The 20799-nt window shown below is 35.8% G+C and overlaps 1 protein-coding gene across 1 annotated transcript; it reads left to right on the top strand.

Annotated features, from left to right (window-relative positions):
• Positions 1-9860: 9860 nt before the first annotated feature.
• LOC112030808 (probable methyltransferase PMT25) lies at positions 9861-17514 on the top strand. Its single transcript, XM_065781629.1, has 9 exons — positions 9861-10119; positions 10810-11743; positions 11828-11977; positions 12920-13190; positions 13292-13402; positions 13501-13675; positions 15233-15502; positions 16452-16646; positions 17033-17514. Exons 2-9 carry the CDS (start codon positions 10844-10846, stop codon positions 17259-17261), a joined length of 2301 nt encoding a protein of 766 aa, XP_065637701.1. The 5' UTR covers positions 9861-10119; positions 10810-10843; the 3' UTR covers positions 17262-17514.
• The last annotated feature ends 3285 nt before the right edge of the window (positions 17515-20799 follow it).

Genomic DNA, 20799 nt, shown 5'->3' with positions numbered 1-20799 from the left:
GGGACCCCTGGAGAATGGAGGATCAGAAATTTGTAAGAGAAAGTACTGTAGCAGCTTGAACCATATTTGTAACCATTTTCAATCAATATATACTAGAAAATACCTCCTCGGATTGTGCTGAGGATAGATTTATTTAGATAACTCCCGTCCTTTTCTGTTTGATTATCTTTTAAAATTCATTCTAACTGTTATCTCATTCATTAAAACCTAATTTTTCAATCCATTCTCTACAATTTCATTGTATTGGGTTTATTGGTCTTGGATCCTGATGAAGAATAGAATCAGTAGGCTGCACAACTCAGCTTTGATGGGCTAAAAGTGGTAGCGAAGGCCTGAAAGATAAACAAAATATCAAAGGAGACCGGGGTGGACCGGCCTAAGACCCTCCGATGACTAAGTTAGTATCTTCTCTCGAATGGAGTTCTAACTGTATTGGGAGTAAAAATCTTAGAATTTCCTACCTTTGTTTAGTTCAGACCGATCCTTATATAGGGAACTTTGGGGCAGTTTATTGGTTCAATAACTTCCTCCAAATTTGTGGAATCCGGACATAACTTCCTCAACGGCTAGAGAAATCATAACCGCCACTGGAAGTTACATACTCGGGAGGAATTGGCGGCGATGAACACAGGTTGATTAACCGCTCTAGAATTTGCTAAGTGTTGCATGGTCGTCCATGTGCAATGCCTATGGACGACCCTTTGTTATGCCGTCGTGTGGTCGTCCATGTGTAATGCTATTGCACATGGACGACTCTTTCGACTTGATTACGAGTTTTATTCAATTGGTAAATACTCAGGGACGACATCTTTGGACGAATCCAAGATGGCCTGGTCGTTTGGCTAACTGGTCATTATGGATGACTCCTCTGGACGAACCATAGATGTAATTTTTTGTTATCCCATCAGTTGCCCCCTTGTTCATGGTGTCGTCCAAGGATATTGTGGGGATTTAATTTTCTTTTCACAGCCACGTGTCATGATTTCATTGGTTGACCCTTCATGCTCATTGCGTTTTTCAAAGCAACAGTCACGTGTCATGATTACACTGGTTGACATCGCTTCGTTGACCTGCGTCTAGGCCCTATAAATAGCAAACCGATCCTTGTTGAAAATCATCAAGATTCGGCTGGATGGGGTAAAGGGAATATGGTCGGATGAGTTACCAGGTGTTTTGTGAGCTTACAGTTTCATGGTGTCGTCCAAGGATATTGTGGGGATTTAATTTTCTTTTCACAGCCACGTGTCATGATTTCATTGGTTGACCCTTCATGCTCATTGCGTTTTTCAAAGCAACAGTCACGTGTCATGATTACACTGGTTGACATCGCTTCGTTGACCTGCGTCTAGGCCCTATAAATAGCAAACCGATCCTTGTTGAAAATCATCAAGATTCGGCTGGATGGGGTAAAGGGAATATGGTCGGATGAGTTACCAGGTGTTTTGTGAGCTTACAGAACAATAGTGAGAACTCCCACAGGAAAGACTCCTTTCAAACTGGCTTATGGGAGCGAAGCAGTCATACCTACAGAAGTGCATATAGCCAGTCATAGGGTGATGAAGTATCAGGATGAGGAAAACAACGAATAGCTTCATCTTAACCTCGATCTCATAGACAAGGTAAGAATGGACGCAGAACAAAGAACAGCAAGGTACAAAAATCTCATGGCGAAGCAACATGATGCCATGGTAAAACCCAGGCACTTCAGCGTTGGAGATCTCGTCCTTAAAAGGGTTTCTTTGGCCACCAAAAACCCGGCCCATGGGAAGCTAGGACCAAACCGGGAAAGACCTTACAGAGTTATCAACTCCAAGAGACAAGGATTCTACTATTTGGAAGCCCTGGATGGACGAAAGTTAAAGCACCCGTGGAACGTTGAACACCTAAGGAGGTACTATCAATGAAGGGTGATCATGGACGAGCCATGAGATGGACGAGATCCTTGGACGTTTGAAGTAATGTGTTTAAATATTATTTTCCAGTATGTGCTTATTACTATTGTGTTTTAAGTGAATAAGTATTTTATGCTGCTCATGGACGAAGTTATGTTGTATTATGTATTTTTAATTCCCTAAAAGCACAAGCTCTCAAGCGTGTGCCATGATTGTAGACGAATGATTACATAGTATGGATTTCTGAATATATATATGATGTGTTTTAAGTATATGTATGATTGTATGGAAATCCTCCATTTTCTATGATTCAAAATGATCCACAGAAGGCGAAAGGCCAAAGACGAGTAAAATCCTTGGACGCAAGAAAGTATCGTCTAAAAGCTTTCCTTTAGATAAGGATAAAGCAAGAAAAATAAACAAGGTATGTCCGTCTAAGCTCAAGACGAGACAAACCTGAAATGCAATCGTCTACACTATGGACGAACAATGTGCATGTGAAAACACCACAGGCCCATAGACGAATCTAACCAACTTAACAATCCAGCCCATGGATGAGCATTTGTTGGGAAAATTTTATTAAGGACGAGTAAATAATCATCCTAAATTTGAGCAATGATTAAATCTGGCAAAAAGACATCATTCATGGACGAACATTACTTGAAAATGAACATTTCATGATGTTATACAGGAAGGAATTCGTCCATATGTTCAAGACGAGATAAAACCTCCATAAAAGGGAAAATCCCACAACAACAAAAATGGTATGGACGATATAAATGAAATTTGTTTACAAAGCTTAAGGAATATTCAAACACAATGAACAATGAAAAGGAAAAGCATTCATAAAATTCAAAGGGTAGACAACCACCATCCAAAAACTCTTAAAGAGTAATGAGTGCTTATTCATAAAACTCATCCATAAACTTGGACGAAGAAATTGTACTTGAATAAATTCTAGAAATAAGTAAAAGCCCAAAACACTGGGCACCTCCAAATAAAATTAAAATATAAACTTTCTAAAGGAAAGATGAAATCACTTGGATTGACCACTGGGAGCATTCTTTGGATTGTCTTGTGTCACCTCGTTATTAGCATCGTCCACCACATTGACGTCCTCAGAACTCGTCGCTAGCAAGGAACTCTCTGTAGCAAGAGGAAGCTTGAAGGAGTCAAAGTTTAGATCAGGGAAGACTTCTTTGGCATCAGCACAGAAGTCCTCATAGCCAGCAGCATAGTGACTGTCTAGACGATTCTTAAACTCGTCAGATTTCTTGAAGGCTAAAATGGCTTCCTCGCGTGCTTTCTCCAAGGACGAAGCAAACCCTGAAACTTCTCCCTCCAAGTAAGCAATACGAGTGTCCTTCTCGACACCATCTGCTTTGCGTTCTTCCACCTCTTCCTTTAACTTCGTCTCACATGCTAGCAAACGGTTGACTTCATCAGTCAGCCTAATCACCTCCCCCTTTTTCAACAAAATTTCATTACTCAGCTCCTTAGCCTTCTCTTTTGCCGTCTTGGCCTTCTTAACAAGTTCCTTGGCCTGGCACATCACTGTATAAAACTTTGACATACCTGTGCATGGACGAAGGAGAGTTAGAGATTCTATATATAAATTAAAAAAAAAAAAAGGAGAAGAAAAGGCACACAAGGACAAATTAAGGTCCTACCTTAAAGAGGTCATGGATGCCAGAACGTTCAAATTCCTTCATTGACATGTTGTAACATTGGTTAACTTCATTGTCAGTGACGATTCCTTTGAATGTCCTCCATGCATACCCCTCGTCTAGCACCAAGTTAGAAGGACGATCTAATTGCTCTAACGGATGAGACTTTTGAGGAGTCTTAGCTGGAGGGGGAGTAGGATTTGTCTGAACAGGATGAATTATCTGGACGGGCTCCACGTCGGTAGGAGGGTTGTCCAGATTCACCATCGGAGGAGTAAATTTGGGGACCTTGGGAAGAGAAGTCTGAGTGGTCTTTTGTTTTTTGGAGCCTCGACGACTGGGAAGGTCGTCCAGGTCCACAACACTTGAAATTTTCTTAGGTTTTCTCTTCCCAGCCTGGACGGTAGTTTTCTAGACGACAAGAGGCACGGGAGCATCCTCGTCCCCACTGGTTACTATTTTTTCCTTATTTTCTCTCATTGTAATTATTCCTATGACGAGGAAAATCAGTTAAAAAAAAGAAAAAAAAAAAGAAAAAAAAAAAGAAGAATAGAAAGAAGTAAAGAGGGATGGACGACACTTACTTCGTTGAGTGGTTTCCTCGTGACCTAAATTCTCGGCGGTAGGTTCTAGGCCAAGTCTCCACGTGGCTAGACTACTAAAAGTAACTAGATCGTGGAAGGTTCTCCCAGGGAAGGCACGTACTTGGTCGATCCGGTCCAAGTAAAATTTGTCCAAACGTGGACGAGCAACAGCTACATCAATAAAAAATGGAATTAGACGACCAAGAGTGGAAATTTTCTTTAAGAAAAATGAAATAAAAATGGAAGGAAACATACCCTCAGGACGAAGGCGACCTAGAGGGCTAGTAAAAGGTGGGAAGGGGGCATTACCCACATCAGCTGGGTCCCCAGCCCAATTTCCAGAAATAATGAAAAATTCCTTTTTCCATAGCCTGTTAGACGAGCTACGACCCTTAATTAAACTATAATACGATCCCCTAGACGAGAACTGATAGAAACTAGCAGACTTCTTTATCTCTGAGGGCTTATAACAGTAAAGGAATTCGTCCACTGTGATAGGACAATTCCCTTCCAACGCCTCATGCCATAGCACTTGCATGGCTACTATCGTCCTCCATTCATTAGGGTTGAGCTGATTAGGTCCAATACCCAACCTATGGAGAAGACCTCTACAAAAAGAATTCAGGGGGAACCTAAGACCTGCTAAAAGATACGAAGTATAAACTCCTAAACTAGAAGAGGGAGAACAACACCACTCTCCTTCCTTAGGTAGACGAGGGTTAAATTCAGCAGGAATCTGATATCTATCTACAAGAGTTTTCAACTTTGGGGCGTCTAAAGTGGACGTTACCTCAGGAGCACAACTATATATGACATTCTCTTCTTCATCCTCGTCTTGGGAAACGCTAGGTGGCTCCCTGGACGAGCTAGCCCAGATCCAGATGCCATCCTGCGTTGCATTTCCTAGAGTTCCTCAAGGGGAATGCCAGGAACCCCAGACGAGTATTGCTCGTCCGAGGAACTACTGTAGCTTGTACTTCCCTCACCACTCTCATAGCTTCCAGAGGAAGTGTCCTGATACTCATCTATTTCCCTCTCCATACTACTAGATGAAGACATGCTTAAAATAAAGATTGAGAGACAAAAAACCTAAGGAAGGAAGAAGAAATACCTGAGGACTAGGATGAAGAGCTAGACGAGACACTTGGACGAGATGGCAGAAGGGAGATTGTGAGAAAAATGAAGGGCAGGAAAGAGAATGTACCTATTTATAGGGCCCAGACGCAGGTCAACGAAGCGACGTCAACCAGTGTAATCATGCCACGTGACTATCGCTTTGAAAAACGCAATGAGCATGAAGGGTCAACCAATGAAATCATGACATGTGGCTGTGAAAAGAAAATTAAATCCCCACAATATCCTTGGACGACACCATGGACAAGGGGGCAACTGATGGGATAACAAAAAATTACATCTATGGTTCATCCAGAGGAGTCGTCCATAATGACCAGTTAGCCAAACAACCAGGCCATCTCGGATTCGTCCAGAGATGTCGTCCCTGAGTATTTACCAATTGAATAAAACTCGTAATCAAGTCGAAAGAGTCGTCCATGTGCATTGCACATGGACGACCACACAACGACATAACAAAGAGTCGTCCATAGGCATTGCACATGGACGACCATGCAACACTTAGCAAATTCTAGAGCGGTTAATCAACCTGTGTTCATTGCCGCCAATTCCTCCCGAGTATGTAACTTCCAGCGGCGGTTATGATTTCTCTAGCCGTTGAGGAAGTTATGTCCGAATTCCACAAATTTGGGGGAAGTTATTGAACCAATAAACCGCCCCAAAGTTTCCGATCGGTCTGAACTAAACAAAGGTATGAAATTCTGAGATTTTTACTCCCAATACAGTTAGAACTCCATTCAAGAGAAGATACTAACTTAGTCATCGGAGGGTCTTAGGCCGGTCCACCCCGGTCTCCTTTGATATTTTGTTTATCTTTCAGGCCTTCACTACCACTTTCAGCCCATCAAAGCCGAGTTGTGCAGCCTACTGATTCTGTTCTTCATCAGATCCAATCATTCCTTGGGCCCAAAGATCCAAACGCGTTCTTACAATAGCCATGGATTATTTTTTTGAATGTAACCCATTTTTCTTTTATATTTCTCTATTATTTAGTCATATATATATTTTGTTTTGTTTCAATAATTTTTAAACAGTGAATCATTTGATTCTTTAATATTTTTTGGTCTTTCAAAAGTTTTAATATTTGAATTTTTAAGTTATTTTTTTGCAATATTTGAAACCGTCTGACAAACTTTTTGTAAGCCATTACACATTTAAGCAATGACTTCTTCATCAAATTGTAACACAAATTGAAGTCATACAAGAGTAAATCATGCAATGGTGCAGTTTTTTTATTTAATTTAAGATTTTATAAAATTATTTTAGTCCACCTCACAAATAGTAAGTTCTTATGCATAGTATGAATTAACGACTAGTAATCTATATATACATTCATTTATTATATATTATTTAAGTGGTACTAATAATATTTTGTGAGCAATATTATTAGTGGTACTAATAAAATTTTATATGTACTAATAAAAAAAAAGTGGTGCTAATAATATTTTGAACACACCAATTTATAAGTTTTTTATATTAAAATTTTAAAAAATGTATTGATTTTAGTATTTTAATTTAGCATAACTCAAAATCTAATTGTATTGGTCAAATCCACGTTTTTTTTTTTTTTGATGTGTCAAATCCACGTTGAGTGAATCACAATCATCATATTAATTAGGCGTTCTCAAGAGCACCAGTCACGTTACTCTACTTGTACTATTTTGTGTTGTTCTATACTACAATATTCCTTGAATCTAAGGTTGTAATTAATTGTATCATTCTTTGTTGCCTAGATCTAGATTCCAGATGTCATCGACAAATTCTTCTCAAAAAAAAAAAAAAGAAAAGAAAGATGTCATCGACAAATAGTAAAGTAGTCTTTAACCTTACCTGGCCATAAAATAACATTGAGATTTCATTTGAGGCCTTCTTTCACATCGTCATCATCGTCACCGGAGAATGATTATCTACCATACATGAGTATCAAGTCCACCACTACTACTAGAAAATAGAAATGCAAATTGGCCAACCCAAAGAAAAAAAAAAAGGAAATGCAAATTGGCTGATGTGGGTCCGGTGACCACGTCCTATTTGATTGCCCAATTTGACCCTTAAACTAACTTTTTGAGTGAGAGAAAAGGAAAAAGACGTTTTGTGCGTCGGTGAATGAACGACTCTGTGCATTGCAATTGCATGTGCTTCATAACATTGCCAATGTGCCATCGCATTTAGTGTGCCCGCGTTGGCTTCCTCCCTTTACTGTCGGTGACTCGGTATTGACTAGTGAGCCATTATTGTGAGAAAGTTCAGAGAAACAAAAAAAAAAATTGGTAAAAAGAATTTGATATTGGATTAATGCGATGGGTTGTTAGAGCACTAACAATATTGGTGCTAAATAATTATTCACTATTTTTAGTACCACTAAATATCAACATGTACCATATAGTAGTGGAGGCAAGACTATATTTTTTGGTTCTATAGTTACAGTGCATAACTACTTTTAACTGTGAACTGTAGCTAAAAGGTAAATTTTTATTTTATTTTTTATTTTGTTTTCACATTGCTTTTGTCTCTCTCTTACTACCTCTTCGTGTATCTCCCAATGTCCACCATTACTTTTTATTGTGGTTCTGTCTTGGTAGTTGAATGAAATATTATTTTATTATAATGTTTATATTATTTTAGTAGCAGATAAAAAAAATAAAGTGATATTAATAATAAATCAAATAAGATAGTGGTGCTAAATAGCTATTAATAATAGTGGTGTTAAATAATAGTGGCGCTAACCGCTAAATAGCTATATAGCTATTTTTAGCACCACTAAATATCAAAATGCACCATGTAATAGTAGAGGACAAAGTTATATTTTTTGGCTCTATAGTTACAGTGCACAACTACTTTTAACTATGCACTGTAGTTGAAAAGTAAATTTTTTTATTTTTATTTTATGTTCACATTGCTTTTGTCTCTCTCCTTATGACCTCTTCGTGTATCTCTCATTGTCCACCATTACTTTTGATTGTGGTTGTGTTTTAGTAGTTGAATGAAATATTATTTTATTATAATGTTTATATTATTTTAGTGGTAGATAAAAAAATAAAGAGATATTAATAATAACTCAAATAAGAACCAATGAAAATTTCCCAATGTTATCCATTTTTACTGTACATATACCCTTGCTCCACTATTGTTAGGGAGGTGAGTTGACAACTAACAAGACTCCTGTTCACGTTAAATTGCTTACTACCTCACACAGTCGCACAGTAATTGGCATCCATCATCAAAGTCAAAAGTCTACATTTTATTTTTGGCAACTGATAAAATGGGTAATGTATTAATGTTACACAATATTTTTCATAATTGTTATCCTGATTTATTGTAATTTTAAAAAAATACTTTTGTTTGAATCTATCACCAATTATATCATATCTTATTAATAGTTAAGAAAAAATTATTCATTTGACAAGTGCCTTCCATAAAAAGCAGGAAATTTTAGGTTTGAGTGCAGGATTTAGTATCTTAATAAAAAAATTTTGGGGGTAAAATCCATAAGATTGCCTACCATAATCTATCCTAAATCCCACAAAAGTGTGAGTTTTGTAAATTAAGTACAACTTAGCCAACATTTGATGCTTAGGGTAAAATACTGTAACAATAGCTCTAGTATTTTTTTTTTGGGGGGGGGGTGGGGTCCTAAAACTTAATAGTATTCAATTTGGAACTAAGCATGCATACTGTTTCAAATTTGGATAGAATGATGCCATATGAATTAATAAGTAAACCATCCAACAAGGAAAAATTTATGCTGAATTTTTATTTATTTTTAATTAATTAATTTGAAGAGATAAAATTTTAACTCACTTTATAATGATAATTTTTTATCATTTAGTTTAGATACAAATTGGAGTAGGAGTGAAATACACCATATATACTACTTTGGAAGGAAGTTCCTCTCAATCCATCACGGTTAAAAAAAAAAAAAAAAACTATAAATGTTTATTTTTAATTATGTAACTTTCTTAATAGTCATGCAACTTGTTTTTTATTTTGTTTTTATTACATGATTTAATAAATTATGTGATGGAAATATAGAGTATATGAGAACAATCCTATGAACCGACATTATCTTTTATTTTGTCACAACATTTCATAAAAGTATAAGTAATAAAATTTGATAAAAATATTATACGATACTCCAATAATAATAACAGTGGTACAAAAGGGTAAATATCATATATTGAAGTCATAATTTTTAAGTGAATTAAAATGATAATTCTCGTAACCTTACAAAAAAAGAAGAAGTGATAATCATGTAATGAACAAGTCATTGTCCAATTAGCTGAAACACCACCGCCTATCAAGGCGAGTTGGTCAAGGCGAGTTGGTACCTGGGTTCTGCAGTGACCTGTTGCTCGAAGTTCAATCTCCAAGCAAAAAAAGAAAAAAAAAAAAGAAAGAAAAAAGGTTTTTTCAGCTTTAGCTTTTTGTCGGATTTGCTGCTTCATGCTCTCTTAAATTCATCCCCTTTTTCCAGCTAAGCTAACAGTAAGACCCATCATATATCCCATGCCTACCAGATCTCACAGTTTCTCAAAAAAAAAAAAAAAAAAAAACCAGATCTCACAATAATAAAATAACTATTTTACTAATACCAATAATAATAATATCATCTTGATGATATTTCAACACTGTTTCTGTTTCCTTTTTTGACTCTTGCAAATCTTACTCCAAAAAAAGGAATAAAATAATAATTAAAGACAAAGATAAACGAAAGCTCTCATAACTCTCTCAGTGCCAAAGCACCCAACTCTCTCTCTACTCTCTACTATAAAATAGATCAATAAAAATGACCCAACATCCTTAAATTTATTTTTTCTTCACTCAGATCACTCTCAGGGAAAAAGGGTACACTTCAAATCCTACTCTACTATATTTCTGTTTTGATTTTGCTTCATATATTTCTTGAACTATTTGGAGTGTTGTAGTAGTATAGTGTTTGAGATCTTTTCTGGGTTTAACTTTTTCTTTATGTTTTGTGCTTCTGATTTTGTTTGCTTGCTCTGAAGTACTGATCTTGGGTGGTAAAAGTTTGGTCTTTTTATATTTTATTTTTATGAAAGATTGATTCTTGCGTTGATGGGTATTGCTCTCTTTTGTTAAAGTTGTGAGCATTTTTGCTTTGGAGTCTTCCCTCTTACTGTTTCAATTTATGTTTTGAATCTCACTAGTCATACTATGGAAGTTGTTTATCCATTAGCATATTACCATCTTGAACCAAATCTGTGGTTTTCTTTTCCACTATGAGGTTTCAGCATTTAAAAAAAAAAATAGTATTTACACAACTTATATTGATTCACATTTGGATGGATTCTTGAAATTTATGATAAAAAAATTCTTGGTCTTTTTGGTAAGACTGGTTGTTCTGCGTACTTGGATCTAACCATCAGAATTATGTTGAGCTTCGGTTTCTTTTTTTTTTTTTGGGGGGGGGGGGGATTTTGAAACAATTAAAGAGCTAAGTTGAAATTGAATTTCAGGAGGTTTGTTTTGTGGGTTTGCTTATTTATTTATTTATTTTGTTATTGCCCCTTCCAGGTCTATATCATAAGGAAGTCTACACCTAGAAAACATGGCTCAGGCAAAGTACTCCCGAATTGATGGGAGGAAGTCTTCAAGTTACTGTTCGACTATATCTATAGTGGTGTTTGTTGCATTTTGTTTAGTTGCGATTTGGACTTTAATGTCATCCATTGTTCCGGATCAAAATCCAGACTTGGCTACCGAGGACACTGGAAATGAGGTGAAACAAATGGTACCTGAAAATGGTTCTAGGAATTTCAAGGGCAGTTCAGATGATTTGCTGGAGGATTCAACTAATGAAGATGGGAACACTGGGAATGAGCAAAACATAGTTGAGAGGGAGTCTGGGAATAGAGCTGAGGAAAATCAGGAAGAAGGGGTGAAGGTGAACTCTGATGATAAGTCTGAGTCTGAAGAGGAGCCTAAGAGACAGGTTGAAAATGATGGGGAGGGAAAAACTGGAGATGGGGAAATAGACGGAGGAGCTGGTGAAGTGATGGATGCTAAGCAGACAGAATTTGATGATAATAAATCAGAGTTGGTTGAGGGTGAGAAAAAATTGGAAACAGAGGAAAGTAATCTGACTGAGGAGAAGAAAGTTGATCAGCCTGAGATCTTCCCTGCTGGTGCCCAGTCAGAACTATTGAATGAAGCTACTACTCAAAATGGGGCATTTTCAACCCAAGCAACAGAGTCACAGAATGAGAAGGAATCACAACTAGCTTCAATAACTAAGGACCAAAGTGGCTATAGCTGGAAAGTCTGTAATGTCACTGCTGGGCCAGACTACATACCTTGCCTCGACAATTTGAAAGCAATTAGAAAGCTTCCAAGTACAGGCCACTATGAGCATCGAGAGAGGCACTGTCCGGATGAAGCTCCCACTTGTCTTGTTCCTCTACCTAAAGGATATAAAATCCCAATTCAGTGGCCTAAAAGCAGGGAAAAGGTATACCCAATATCTAGTTGATCAATGAAAAACTATTTAAAGTTTACTTGGTGTTGAATATTGTTTTTCTGGTGTGTTATGCAGATATGGTATTATAACGTTCCCCACACCAAGCTTGCAGAGATTAAGGGGCACCAAAATTGGGTTAAAGTTACTGGTGAATACCTCACTTTTCCTGGAGGTGGAACTCAGTTCGTGAAGGGCGCTCTTCATTACATTGATTTTGTTCAAAAAGTGAGCCCTTGTCACTTATATGTTCCACTCTGTCCATCCTGTGAATAAAGCAGATTTGTTTATTCTGATTTCATATTAGTACTTATATAGGTGCACCAACAATATTAGGTTCAGGGAAGTAGAAAGCATTTTAATATACTGTGAATGAGCTACTTTTGTATCTCATTTCAACATATCCAAATGCTCCTTCCTTTGTCTATTTATATTTGCATTTCATGTGAAAAGATTTCGTGTTTTTCGCTGATTTTAAACTAGTTCAGTTCTCTAAGCTCAGGACTGGATTAAACATGAACTGGAACTATGTCTTTTATTCTACACTGCACCTGAGTGGTGAGTGCTCACTGGGGCAATTCTTATTTCTATGCATACACTGGTCTACTGCAGGAAGTACAGATCTGCTTTTGACTGTAAATGAATCACAGCAGAATGAATAAAAGGAGAATGAATATTCCTGTAGTTATTATTAGTTTTTCCCCTTTCCTTTTGTGATTGGTGAAAAGACTCATAAATTTACTTGATTTCTTGATGAACAAGCTGGAAGGTTCTTCTGTGTCCTCTTCTGAACTTACCAGGATTGTCTTAATTTTGAATTTTCCATTTTTGTTAACCGAACAAAGCTTCTGTTGAATTTGTCAAATGCGCTGGTCTCTTCTCTTGATTTTCTGTTCTTGCTACTTTTGCTTATCATCAACCTCATTTTCCCTATTCATGTCATGTCATGTCCTGTTCTTTATTCACATTTCACCAATTTTATATAATGTTGACATGATCATACTTCTGTTATCCAGAAAATTTTCCAAACACAATCTACTTATCTTTAGTTTTCCTATATTTTTATTATTATTTTTAGTTTGGCATTCTGATTTGCAAGGATGATCTGCTTGTGGGATTCTATTCCTTCTCTGACAAGTATAATTCATTATATTTCTATGGACAATGCAGACTCTTCCTGATATTGCATGGGGAAAAAGAAGTCGTGTATTATTGGATGTTGGGTGTGGAGTGGCTAGCTTTGGAGGTTTTCTTTTTGATAGAGATGTTCTTGCAATGTCATTTGCTCCCAAGGATGAGCATGAAGCTCAAGTACAATTTGCACTTGAACGAGGAATCCCAGCCATATCATCAGTTATGGGCACCAAAAGACTTCCCTTCCCTGGGGCTGTATTTGATGTTGTCCACTGTGCACGCTGTAGGGTCCCTTGGCATGTTGAAGGTAATGTTTACATCCTCTTCTACCCCTCTCCACAATCCCTCCTCTCCTCCTACTTCCCCCAGTTAATTTTTGTTAGAGATAAAATTTGAGGTACATTGCAGGTGGTAAACTTCTCTTGGAGCTAAATCGTGTCTTGCGACCTGGAGGTTATTTTGTCTGGTCTGCCACTCCGGTTTATCGAAAGAATCCAGAAGATTCTGGCATTTGGAAAGGTAGAACTGTTTTCATTTAGCTTCCTCTAAAAAAAAATGGACTTGAAGTTGACTTTTAGATGCCCTTCCATTTTTCTTTTTGTTGTAATTGATGGCAGCAATGTCTGAGCTAACAAAGTCAATGTGCTGGGATCTGGTGGTGATTAAAAAGGACAAATTGAATGAAGTGGGTGCAGCAATATACAGGAAACCAACTTCCAATGAGTGCTATGACAAAAGACCAAAAAATGAGCCTCCCCTCTGCAAAGAATCTGATGACCCAAATGCAGCCTGGTATTTTCTACTTTCTCCATGGTTTAATATAGTGGTTTAATGATGGTATCAGTGGTGTCTGGTACAAATATTGGCTGTTATGAGTTAAAATAGCCACTTAACTGAATATTGGGCTATAAAATGTAAGGTTTACTGTGCACAAATCCAATTGACAAGTTCATTAATAGATAGCCATATAGGATAGATCTGTCACATTTAGTGGGATTAAAGACATTTGTTACTGTTATAAAGCAGTTTTAATTATCTTTTCACTAGGTAATACTCACGTACATACTCACATACCCTATGGGATTTGAACCACCCTATTCACCTGACACCCCATACTTCAGGGGGGTAGAAGCCCCATTTGGCTCAAAGGCCATTGTCTCAAGGAGTTCACAAAATATGAGATGCTTTACTGACTATCATTTTCTGCTTTAGTCTTAGAAGTATTAACGCATGCAAATTAAAGAAGTCTTGAATTTCCTATGTGAGGTAAAATAAGATCATGGTGCACCTTAGAAGAGAGTTTCTATTTCCTTGAAGTAACCTTCAGTTTCTTAGGGAAACTAATATTCTTTCATTAGCTTTACATGGAGATAATATAGTGACGCAGGACAAAAGCTTGAATGGGCTCTGATAAAAATTATTTAGGAATTTACCACTAAATTTTATTTCTTCATGAGATCTTGAAGGATTCTTGAATAAGTAATTGATGTTTGAGGGTTTAGGTAATGAATGGATGGATGGAATCTTGAATATGCTTGATGTTAAAACAGTGGATAGAAGCTATAGAACAAGTAATAAAAAAAATAGCTTTTCCTAAACAATCACACAGGTAAGAGATGGCAATCACACTCTCAAAGCTTAAATAAGTGGTTGGAATTCTATTAAAATTATCACTATCAATTTTATTTATTACAATAAAGCCTTTATCTAGGATATTGCTAAAGTTTTACCAAGAAGAGACAAAGACTCAAACTAATTACTAATAGCAAAGCAAAAGTGTTTTACGAACTTCGAAACCACATAGGAAAAGGATTCAAAAGACAAAATAAGACTCATGGGCCTTTGGTACGGCCAAGGACAGACCACTTTAGAACATTTGGAATTTACCAAATTGCACTTAATCTAAATTAACTCAATTAAAAATGAACCAGCAACTTTCTATCCTAAAGAAACTTAATACTAGACTCTGTAATAATCAAAGTAGCTTATGAAAGGTGCCAAGAAGATGCTTCATTAAAACTATCTTTGGATTTAATTCTTTTTTTTCCTCGAATTCTTTACTCTCTGCATCTGTTCTGGAGTTTTGGAAGTTGCAGATTTTCGAATTAAGCGTCCATCATATTGTGCGACAAATATGCATTTTCTTTGTATTGGTAATGGGAAAAACAGAAAAATGACAATAGGAAATAGCTGAAGCATGGGTGTAATTTTATCTTCAAAAATGAATATCTTTATTTATAACTTATCTTCTTCTAAGCAAGTTCACCTGCTTCAGAATTTCTTGACTTCACTATGATCAGATATTAGTGAAAATTTTCATTAAGTGTTTCTGTGAGTGTTTTTGTTCAGGAATGTACCACTGCAAGCATGCATGCACAAAGTACCAGTTGAAAAATCAGAGCGAGGGTCTCAGTGGCCTGAGCAATGGCCACAAAGGTTGGAGAAGCCACCTTATTGGCTTAATTCTCAAGTTGGAGTCTATGGCAAAGGTGCTGTGGAGGATTTCACTGCTGACTACCAGCACTGGAAAAATGTTGTCTCCCACTCATATTTGAATGGGATGGGAATCGACTGGTCTTCCGTGAGGAATGTTATGGACATGAGAGCTGTATATGGAGGGTAAGAAATCCTACATTTTTTAGTACTTTTTTTTTCCCTGATTGGTAAGTTACACACAAATATAGTAGGTCTTATTCCCATGAACTCATCCTAAACCTAGCACCACATTCACATAGTTGAGTTAGAGCGCATTGGCTTTTGAATACTTTCTTTCCATGGTTGGTGCTAATGAGCTCTAGCTCAAATGACACTTTTTCTCCTATAAGAATAGTGGAGGGTAAGGTCACAAATTCAAAACCCATTGGGGGGCATGTGTAACAACAACAAAGCCTTAATCCCCAAACTATGGGGTTGTATCTCAACAGATTTATTGGGGTCACATATATTCTTCTTCCGCATTCTAACTACTTGGTGCATGTTTAATTTATACAAAAACAACCAAGCATTGGTTTCAAAATTTTGGGGTCAGTTATGGATCCTCAACAAAGTAGTTAGGTGTGACACATGTATTTTTTGTCATTCTATTCCGTTTGAAGCCTACTCTCTGTTGCATATTTAACTTATCAATTAAAAAAAAAAAAAAAAAAAAAATAGCATATTCTCTGTTGCATATTTAACTTTAAAAAAAAAAAAAAAAAAAAAAAACCTTGGCAGGCCCTTGAAAATGGGTAGATATCCTTTTGGTACTAAATATCTGATCATCTCTCATTAATTTGAGCAAAATGTGATTATTGTTGGGTTAATGATAAGTAGGCGGAGCTAGGGGGGGTCAAGTGGGGCCATGGCCCCCACTAGCTTTTGAAATTTTCCATTAATCTTCTTTTACATTTGGTAATAAATCTAAAAATGACACAAAAATGTTTTCACCCCCTTGAGAAAATTTCCTGGCACTGCCTTAACATTCCCTTTTTCTTATGTCGTAAGGAGCTAAGCGAGGCTCATTTTCCTTTTGTTTTCTGTATCTTTTTGATTAGTTCTTTATAATTTATATAATGGATGCTTCTTTTAGGTTTGCTGCGGCACTAAAAAACTTGAAAGTGTGGGTAATGAATGTAGTCCCAATTGACTCTCCAGACACACTCCCAATAATATATGAGCGTGGTTTATTTGGAATATATCACGACTGGTGCGAATCATTTAATACCTACCCCAGATCCTATGATCTTCTCCATGCAGATCATCTCTTCTCCGGTCTCAAAAAGAGGTTTGTTATCTTATATGTTACATTTCTTGCTGTTTTAGTCCTCAGCACTAACCTCCAATGATTAGTTTGACTTAATGGGTGAGTTTGGATTGAACTTATTGTTGCTGAAACTGAAAACTGAAAACTGAAAATACTGTAGTAAAATAATTTTTAAATGTGTAAATAATACCGTGGGACTTATTTTTAATATTTTTTAGTGCGTGAACAGTGTCAAACAGTACATGAACAGTGTTTTTTGTCTCATGAACAGTAAAATCATGTGATTTTACTGTTCACTTTCCGGGAAAAAAGAAAAAAAAAAAGAAAAATTGCAAAACGTGAAACGTGGACTCAGCAAAACGCTGAGTCCAAACGCACTCAATGTGTTTATAATTATCTGGTCACAGGTGCAACTTAAAGGCAGTGGTTGCAGAAGTTGATAGGATCCTCAGGCCAGAAGGAAAGCTGATCGTACGGGACAGTGTTGAAACCATACGTGAAGTTGAGAACATGGCCAAATCTTTACAGTGGGAAATAAGATTAATTTATTCAAATGACAAGGAGGGATTGCTCTGTGCCCGGAAGACAATGTGGCGTCCCGCGGAGGTCGAAACAATTAAGTCAGCTATTTCTTAAGCATGATACTTAAGTTTAGTCTGTCCAAGGCTGCTGTGGTGCTGATACTACTAGCACTCTAGCCCATTTAGGTATTATTATTCGTCCTCAAGCTTTTTAAGTCAATGAGGCCATACCTGCAGTTCTATATTTAGATGTAAATTATATATATACGGTTGATTATTCTTTTAGTCCCAGTAATGTACTTTACTATATTTACTCTATTTATTCCTTCGTCAATTATAGACAAGATCGGACCTTAATTTTTGATATCTGCATATTATCTTTGATATAAATGAAAATTTAATACTTTTTAATGGTTATGAGGCACGTGTTTTAGAAACTGATCACTACTTGCTATGTTTTTATTTTACTTTCGTATAGAATAACTAAAGTTTAAAATGAAAAGTAATCATATACATGGTAAGTAGTGATTAGTAGAATATAGAATGGGATATAAAAAATGGTATAGATGATTTGCATTCAATAGATTGGTATTAATACAAAATCTGCACTCGTCAGGGTGCAGCATTGTGTTGGGAGGCTTGAGATGAGCTGTTGACCCAAACATCTTGGTTTTGAATCCTCGCTAGGAATTTTCTTAGATTACTTGATACATGGTTTGGCATCTGAGGTCATGTATCCTGGATTTAATCCCCAAGGATGGGTCCAAAGGGGAGCTTTGGTGAGGTTTGGTTTTATGTCATAAAAGTAAAAAGTAAGAAAAATTTCATAATGTTCCTTGTTAAAAATTTTCTGGGTTCTTAAATACCATTTTGTGGATTATATATCCCCAAAGACTTTGCATCTTCGTCTTGTCCTAAGATTGCTGTGGCATCTGAAATCAACCTATTCTCTATTTTAGTTGCTTTTTTCATTGGCAAAATAGGTGTGCCAGAATTTGATAACTATCATGTGTTGAAGCTAAATGTGGGTGCCAAAACCAAATCGGCTGAATTTTCTTTTGATGAGAATCAAATTTAATGTTATACAAGAAAATTTAGCGTTGTTTGGACTCTGCAGCTTAGATCCCTTCAGTTCTTGAACATAGAGCCTTCTCATTTGTGTAGGTCGGGGTCCACTTCAATATACTCATGGGTTTGTTTGGTATTAAAGTAGAGCAAAGTAGAATTTTAGTTGTTGAGTTTTTGCGATAAAGAACTTTAATTGAAAGGGATTTAGGGTTTTTAATGGTCTAAAAATGCTTTAAGGGGGGGTTAAAGCTCTCTTTTCTGAAATTTTCAAAATAATAGAAAGTAGATCTAAGTAGAGTTTTTGTGATAAAGAGTTTTTTAAGTGCAAGAGATTTAGGGGATTCTACTAGTTTTTCTTTGGAGTGATTGAAAAGTGCTTTATGGGGAGAGGGGTGGGGGTTAAATTTTAAGGGGATTCTTAAAGCTGAAAACGACTTTTAAGGCCAAGCTTAGGGGTCCGTTCACTCCGTTGCAGAGCCATACAGTGCTTTTTGTACCGAAAAGTAGCCGAAAATAAATTGCAATGTGTAGAAAGCCACTAAAAAATTGCTTTAGGAGGGTGGGTGGTGTCCTTTAAGCTGAAAACAACTTGAAGGCTAAAGCTTAAATTTGGAGTTTTTAGGAGGGTGGGGAAAAATTATACAACTCATTATTCATATTTTATAACTCTACAACTTAAAAGTATTAGGGCCTGTTTAGTAGTAGATTTCAAGCGTCGTTGTTCAAAATAATCTGAAAATTATGATTTAAAAAGGGACAAAGTTTAGCTAAAAAATCGATTGTAGCTTTAGATTACAACTAACTCAATATCTCTTTATTGGAGGTGAATTTTGACAAATCCACCATTGGATTGCATCTTCTTCTTATATCCTCCATGCTTGCAAAATTTCAAGAAAATTGAAGATTAATAGCTATGTCATCAATAAAATTTTAAATTGCAAGTTTTTGTAATTGAAAATTATGCATAAAATATAAGATTATAAATTATATAGTAAATGATATCCGATTGACACATGTAATTCAACGGTTAGATTTTCAAAATATGCAGTAATATTTATTTTATTAAGTGAGTTTGTAGCCTAAGGCTACAACCAATTTTGTAACTAAACTTTGTTCTTTAAAAAGTATTGTAAAAATGTGTTTAAAGTATTCATAATGCAAAAAATGTGTTTGGTATCATATTGCAAATAACATAGTTTAAAATGTGAAAAAACATAATTGTATGTTTGATATATATATATATATATATATTTTTTTTAAAGCTGACATATACAATAAAAATTATTTAATTTTATTTCAAGAGAGAGAGAGAGAAAGAAAGACACTCCCTCATTTTACCGTTACAAACTTCTCCTCAAGGACTGCAAATACCCTAACCAATCATCCACTTATTCACCATACTTTGCCAAACACTCAAAACCCTAAAGAGCTTTTCCATTAAAGCTTTATATCCCAAAAGCTCAATTTCTAAAACTCTATCGTTATAGCCGAAGCTTTAAAACTTTACTTTCTATAATAATGCCAAAGGCGAAGTTAGTATTTATTATGTTTGGCAAATTACAGTGATAAAGTGTTTTAAAATTGTTATCCCTATAATTTGGTTATTGGTTACCATATAGATAAGAAGTTTTTGTTTATGAAAAAAAAAAAAAAAAAAAAAAGTTTTGTTTTGTTTTGTTTTGTTTTGTTTTTTTGTTTTTGTTTTTGGGTTGAGGAATATAGATAAGAAGTTTTTAAATGTGAGAAATGACAAGAGATGACTTAATAAAAATGTTTTGTATTTTCATACTTTAATAAAAAATGCTAAGATTCATTTTGTTATTATTATTATTAACTCTCCATCCCTCTAAAAGTAGGTGGGCATTGAGTGTCAAATTAAAAAAATAAAAAGAATTAATATTTATTTCAAAGAGAAATGCTAGGTCCACAACCTTCCACAAAAGGTTATAGAGGTAGCATTTCTCGTGTCAAATCATTATCTATACTATCTATAATATGTGTTTTAGATTTTTGCTACTGTGTCTCTTTATGGAGGAAACTGATTACTGACTCAGCAATTTTAAACAAGTGGAAGTCTTTTAGTGGAATGGTAGACAAGTGGCGTGGTCTACCAGAAGACTATATAATTTCTCCTCCTTATGGCTTTTAAATAATCGAAAATTGTTAATTATTAAAATACTTAGGGTATTGCACTGGGTGCAATTCACCCTACCGTCTCTCACAAATTTTTTTTTTTTTTACTTTTTACTTTTTACTTTTTTAATTTTTACTTTTTTTTTCTTAACTTTTTTAATCAATGGTTGAGATTGAAAATTACTTTTTGCAACAATCAATTTCAACCATTAATAGGAATTGAAAATTGTTAATTATTAAAATATCTATTTGCTAAGTGAGTATATTTGGATTAAGATCCGGTATTGCACCGGGTGCAATTCACCCTACCATCTCTCAAAAAAAAAAAAAAACTTTTTACTTTTTACTTAAATTTTTTAATCAATGGTTGAGATTAAAAATTGCTTTTTGCAACAATCAATTTCAACCATTAATAGAAATTGCATTAGGTGCAATACCCTAGATATTGCACG

This window comes from Quercus suber, unplaced genomic scaffold (assembly GCF_002906115.3).
Source record: "Quercus suber isolate HL8 unplaced genomic scaffold, Cork oak 2.0 scaffold_273, whole genome shotgun sequence".
Lineage (NCBI taxonomy): Eukaryota > Viridiplantae > Streptophyta > Magnoliopsida > Fagales > Fagaceae > Quercus > Quercus suber.
This window is presented reverse-complemented; position numbering and strand designations above follow the sequence as displayed.

Coding starts and splice junctions, on each gene's coding strand:
- LOC112030808 (XM_065781629.1), top strand. CDS start 10,844: ATGGCTCAGGCAAAGTACTCCCGAATTGATGGGAGGAAGTCTTCAAGT. Junction 11,744..11,827: donor GGCCTAAAAGCAGGGAAAAG/GTATACCCAATA, acceptor TGTGTTATGCAG/ATATGGTATTATAACGTTCC. Junction 16,647..17,032: donor TTCTCCGGTCTCAAAAAGAG/GTTTGTTATCTT, acceptor ATCTGGTCACAG/GTGCAACTTAAAGGCAGTGG.